Genomic DNA, 6,410 nt, shown 5'->3' on the forward strand with positions numbered 1-6,410 from the left:
GTCTGCACGATGTGGATGAAACCAGGCGGCTCAATGACGACTTCGGTCTTCTTGCTCAGGGAAGCGCCTTTACCCTGCAGCGTGATGTCAACCTTTGCTATCGTCCTGCTCAGCACTGCTGGGACCTGTAACACCAGTAAAGAAAATCATAGAAACTACAGTCTGAACTTCCATGAATTTTATTGGGATTTTATGCAACTGATCAAAGAAATATAGAAGAGGAGAGAAACGAACATATCTGCGTTCACTGCAGCAGACAACCTGGTTTCTGAGTATAAATCAGCCTTAAGAGTGTTTGTTTTAGACTAGACTAGAAGCAACCTGGTAGTTTCCTCTTCAAAATCAAGCAAAGCCTGCAAGCTACAAAACAGACGTGGAACAGAAACCCAAGAATTCATCCAGTGAGGCCCGCTGCTGATGGCAACCTGAGTTATGGCTAATGAGGCGAGTAATGATGCCAAGATCGGTGGCATTCCGTGACACGGACAATTAGACGATGGAGGGGGGCATGTACACTGTGTTTAGAAACATCACCGATGAATTAAATGTTCCGAACAATAAGTTCTATTTTAGTTCTGCAGGAAAACGGACCAGCAAAGAAGAGAAACCAGACCTGGAACTTAAAGCAGTTGGTGAAATCCTCTGAGATGGTTTTCTCCAGGATGACGTTTTGGATGGAGTCCACAGTGAGAGTGATGTTCAGAGAGAGCCCTTCAGTGGGGTTTTGGACGATAGCACACATTGTGTCCTGTTTCCCTCCAGTCAAACGGGAGCTAACAGTCACTGCATAGCTACTGCAGTGGAGGAAAAGAGACAAAAGACAGTTTATTGGAAAACTTTCCACATATCCTCTAAGATCATTTACTGAATGCAAAGTTTTTTTTCCAGGTATTGCATAACTTGCCCTTAAACGAGATTAATGAAATCTCATTTTAATAAAAATATGGAACTATCGGTCTCAATTTTTCACAAATACACATATTTGATTCCGACATGCACAGGACAAGTCCACACAAGCACAAAACGATTCACACAAGCAAAAAACGTGGAGTACTTTCTTGTATTTGGCTTATACAAGAGAGCTTTGTGATTGGTGGCAAACCATCCCCTGCTTAAAAAAAATGCATTGGTGTATCAAGGCACGTCAGGAGAGTCTCAAAAATCCAAGCTCAAATGCAGTGAAGTTTAAAGACCACTGATACTTTTTAATTTAATTTATAATAGTTTATGAACCAGAAATATTTTGGTGAATCAAGCTGTGCATGTGTGTGGATCTTGTACTGTGTGTATTGGTGAAAATTGAGACCGATCTACTTCCATATAAAAATGGGTTAAATATGACCACTGCCAAACTTTATAAAAGCTGGAGTAATTTTAATAGAAAAAAAAAAGTAAATATTTCCTAAAATAATTCAATTTCCCTTCATTTGAGCAAAGATATGAGATGATCTGCTTATTAAACCAATTTTTTTAACCATTAAAATAAGTTAACTACATATTATGCATTTATTACAATATATATTTCAATAGTCAATCATCTTATTCCTTTGGTAAATTGACTTACCTGCTCAAATCAAGCAGAACTACATGAATTAAAAAGAAATGGTGTTTATATGTTTGCAGTGCACAGCATTTAGGATGACTTCTGTTAAAGGGTTTTGGTCCATTCCTGCTCTAATTTATAGCAAAGTATTTAATCCTGTCGAGGCCAGAAGTTAAACTCTGATTATCAGTCCTGTTCTTCTAAACTAAACCCTCACAGATGCTTAGAAAGAGCTCGTCAGCCATGGAGACCCGCCCCGAAAAAGAAAGCAAACCAAAAAAAACCCTACTCTGTTCTATAGCTAATTTGAAAGGCGCATATTGTAGGCAGTTGTTCTCGTCTCCTCATCCACTGACCCCACCATGTGGCCTGCCGCTCTGTTAATGGCTTCCACTGGTTTCCCAGTCGCTTCCAATACGTACAACTGGCCTTAAATATATATATATATTTTTTGTACATGACTAAAGGGATAGACACCCGTTGATCTGATGTCTTGTGTATGCTGATTGAACATGGGTATGCCAATCTGACAGAACAGCGGCTCTAGACACAGTTTACCAGGGGGTGGGGCCTGGGTGGAGCCTGTGTTTTATAACGATGAAAACCTGGTCGTATCTTAAATGTATAGTGGAGGATTTTCGCGAATTTTTGAAAAGACCCGCCCTCCCACTTGAAAAAAAAAAAGCACATGCACAACCCTGTACCCGCTCCAGAGAGGGAACGTTTATTAAACGCCTGCGAGAGCGCGTGCACAAGCCCATTCCCTCGCTCTGTTTTAAAGATGCTGTTTGCATCACTCATAAGAGCTTATTTTCCAAATGATTTGCGATTTTTCCACGATGTCAGACTGAACACCGGTGAGAAAATGGGAACGAGCACCTAGGACGGCCTTACGTAAACACATCACCAGAATGACTGACAGTTAGAAGGACCACTTATTTAGATGATCCACCCAGAAAAAGAACATTTAACACACTGCAAAAAATTAAATCTAAATGAATAAATCTATCTTAAAATTAGTTATATTTTTCTTTAATTGAGGAGGTAAGTGAGACACTTTGCAAATGGAGCAAGACAATTTTTCAAGCCGCCAGAGGGGGAAGTTAGTTGGAAATTAAAGAAAAAAGGTGCAATAATGATTTTCATTTAGCACATGAACATGCTAGCAGCAGGCGCGACGGAGAACAAATCTCCCGAATTCCCACATTTTGACATTTATTTGCCACATTAAAGTGAACCAATGAAAAGACTGGGCTCAACTCCTGAAAAGCTAAAATAAAGAGCTGATTAACCACCATCTTTCAGTAGAAGCTCTAACTGCTGAGAGCTAACAAGCTAACAGGAGCTAGCATTCTTCTTCCTCCCTAATCCAGGGGCTATTTGTAGAGCTCCCCCTACAGGTTTGGTGGGAAACAGTTCAGTAGATATCAGCAGTTAATAGCCCTGTGCAGCGCATATATGTTTCCAGTAAAAAAGAGTGCTGTGCACTCTACAGTCTGGAAAATATCGTACATTTAAGATAAGAAGAAAAAAATGCATTGTCTTATTTCAAGTGCATATCATCTAACTATCTAATTTTAAGAATAAAAACACTCATTCCATTTACAAATCATCTTATTTATCTGCTCAAATTAAGGGTAAATACACGTAATTTAAGAAAGTTTTACTTATGTCCAGATTGTTTTTGCAGTGCAGGAGTTTTAAGTTCATCAAAGTAGAAATACTTGAGTAGAAATGCTGTCTATCTAGACTTTATTGCAGTAGTTATTTTTTAGACAACTTCTTACTTCTCCTTACATTTTAAAACTAGACTCGTCAGTTGTGTTCCATTTAAGCTAATTTTGGTTATGGCCTGTGGGTGTTTAAAAAAATAAATAAATAACAACCTTCAAAAATATTATTTTCATCCAGAAAATTATTTTCTTTGTAAAATTTCTTTTTGTTGACCTCACACCCAAAAAAATAGTTTTACAAGATGATGCAAAGTTAAATCTGAAACTGTTACCATTAGGTATATTACATAAAAAAAATAATTAATCTGCATTAGCCTAATTTTAATTTTGTACTTAATTTAGTTTTAAAATTTTTACTTTTACACCTTTACTGGAGTAAAAGCTGAAGTTGACCCACTAACTTCTACAAAAGTGTTTTTAAAAAGTAGGATTTCTACTTCTACTGCAGTAAAAACACTCAAATAAATACTTTGACACTTCTGTTATTAGCAAAAGAAAAAGTTGATTTTAGGGCGAGGAGTCCTTTATAGACATGCCCTCAATTAGATCATTGAAATAAGCAAATAAAACAGGTGGGGTTGAGGGCACCACCTGCCCCCCCCCCCCCCCCCCCCCCCCCCCCCCTTTGTAGCAGCCCTTTTTTTATTGACCTGCCTCAGATTTTTTTTTTTTTTTTTTTAAATGATCTGAATGTTTCTGATTTATTTCCGCAGATTAAGGAATTCAATCAAGCGTTGAACCTCCAACTCTGCAAACAAAAACACCACAGGCCAACATTCCTGTTTTCCTCCTGTCTGGTCACGTGCACCTGGTTGTCCTGCGAACTTCTGTTACCATAACAACCTGCTGCGGCTTCTATGACTGCCTTTTACTTACGTGTCTTTCAGGTCGGCCGACGTGGTGTCGATCAGCAGAGCTGAGGCGAACAGGGCGGCAGAGAGCGCTCTGAGGAGGACAGGTGCCATGTCTGCGGAGGCAACACGACCGGACCGGACTGGACTGGACCTGGAGCTGCTGCTGGAGCTGCGGTCCCTACTGCTGCTGCTGGAGTTTTCTGACAGTCACGGATGTTGGCTGCTCAAACCTGTCCTCAGATTTGCGGCGGTGCTGTTTTATAAGACCGATCCAGCCTCCAGCTTTACCCCCCCCTCCTGGAGGGTCACTCCCCCAAAGTCCGTTGGACATTTGCAGCCTCCTCCCCTTCCTAAAAGTGGGAGTCGGGAGGTCACCTTTCCAGTTTCTGAAGGATTCCAGTAAAAAGCCAACATCTTCCCCCAAGCGAAGCCAGTAAACAACTAAAACTATTTCTCAAACCATGAAGACCTTACTGAATGGACTAGTTGGTCCACAACTGAAACAGCAATACCTCAGGGCCCCTTTATAACAGATACTCCCTCTGGCCTAAATTACCTGCTAATCCAGAAAGCTTGATACTTCTGCTCCATCACAAAAACCCCTGGCAGATGTGAAAACAATAAAATGCTTGTATTTAGAAGAGAATGCTTTTTCAGAGTTATTAGCCAAACTCCCTGAAACCCAACTGATGCTAGAGGCTTTTTCCAAAACATTTTAGGAGGTTGGAGTGGGCAGAGGATGGGATCTCTGAACATGAGCGGTTCTAGACAGGGGCCACCGGGGGCCAGTGCCCCTGTAGATCATTAACCTGACTCCGCCAGATGGATTTGCTCCGCATATCCATCTGGAAACCTTCCGTTGAAGTAATTTTGGGAAGGGGCGAAAATACTGGTTAGCTGATTGGGCTATGTTGGTGATAGACGGGCCAAATAAACCGATCAGATCAACGAAGCATATGACGTACTAACAGAGTGACGACGAAAACACAACCACAACCCAGGCACAAGCCAATTGATAGATCAAACCCTTGCCGAAACCAGTCGGGAGAAGAGCAAAAACATCTTTTCCTCTGAGAAAAGCCTCCAGAGCAGTGTTTTGCTCTTCTTTCAGTGAAGAAATACTCTGTAATTCCGATAAAACTTGTTCGATAGCCACGCTAACGCTAGTTTCATCGGCTGAAGCCGCCATGTTCTTTAGACTGAACTGTCGCGCTTCTCGTTGCGTCACACCTCAACCCGCCTCAAAGCCAACGCTGATTGGACGTTCGTTTGGTGAACGGCTCCAAATTTTCTTTAACGGAGAGTCTCCAGACTGATCTGTAATTGAAACCTTGAAAGCTGGCGAGATCAGGATGGTCTCACGAGGCTAGTAGATCATGTCCTGGCCCCTGTGCTGAAGACATAAAACTTTGTTACTTTTTTTTTCTTTGCAAATTCTGTTTTACTAAATATTTAAAAACAATAAGGTGATAACGAGGCTCCAGTGGTATTCAGATAGGATCCCAGTTTTCATCTGCTAAATGTTTTTTTAATGCTATAATTTTTTACAGGTGAATTTATCAGCCTTTCTTGAGTTATTATTCAGATTTTATAAAAAAAAAAAAAAACTTAACTTAACTTAACTTTTAACTTAAATTAAGTGAAAAATAAGTAAAATGCCTAAATCCTGAATGTATATTGACCTAATAAGAAATAGAATTTTTATTAAACCTAATTGAATGAAAATTTTACTTTTTGCAGCTCTCTTAATTTAGTTGAATCCCTTGTCCTGTTTTTTATTTCATGCTTTTTTGTTCCCCCATGCAAACAATGCTGGCCCCCTCCTGGCCCCCTGGTATATTTGGTCTAGAACCGCCTCTGTCTTAAACGTCTAAACCCTTTCTTATTGATAATCCAGATTATCGGGTCTTCACTTATGCAATATTTCCTTCAACTAATCTAAACAGCCTTTCTACAGGATTTAGATCAGGTGAGTCAACCACTGAAGAGGGTCGATGGAGTCTGGTGGATTGTCCTGGCCCCGTTAATAGCCTCCTTTGAGTTAAATATTGGGACACTTCCAAACCGACGCAGGTTTTACAAAGCTCTGATTATTCAGGAGTCGGCAAAGAGCTTCTGCACATTCCTCAGTGAAGGCCACTCTCCTAGACAGGAATTAGAATCCATGATGATGCTTGGAGCAAAATGAACCACAATGCTTAACAATTATAATGCAGCTGAAAACACCACATAGCTTCTGGGCTGAAGCTTCTGTAAAACATGTTCTGTGAGGGAACATTT

At 40.4% G+C, this 6,410-nt stretch overlaps 1 protein-coding gene across 1 annotated transcript in view; it reads right to left on the reverse strand.

Moving 5' to 3' along the window:
• LOC119795249 (alpha-2-macroglobulin-like protein 1) overlaps positions 1 to 4,291 on the reverse strand; it is a 50,980-nt gene extending 46,689 nt beyond the window's left edge. Inside the window, exons 1-3 of the mRNA XM_038303142.1 lie at positions 4,153 to 4,291; positions 614 to 794; positions 1 to 125 (exon numbers count right to left, since the gene is read on the reverse strand). The exon at positions 1 to 125 is cut by the window's left edge and continues 32 nt beyond it. Coding sequence (XP_038159070.1) covers positions 1 to 125; positions 614 to 794; positions 4,153 to 4,241 — 395 coding nt within the window. The 5' untranslated portion in view covers positions 4,242 to 4,291. The remainder of the gene's footprint in view (positions 126 to 613; positions 795 to 4,152) is intronic.
• Between the last annotated feature and the right edge of the window lie 2,119 nt (positions 4,292 to 6,410).

Source organism: Cyprinodon tularosa, unplaced genomic scaffold (assembly GCF_016077235.1).
Source record: "Cyprinodon tularosa strain WSP-4 unplaced genomic scaffold, ASM1607723v1 ctg506, whole genome shotgun sequence".
Classification (NCBI taxonomy): Eukaryota; Metazoa; Chordata; class Actinopteri; order Cyprinodontiformes; family Cyprinodontidae; genus Cyprinodon; species Cyprinodon tularosa.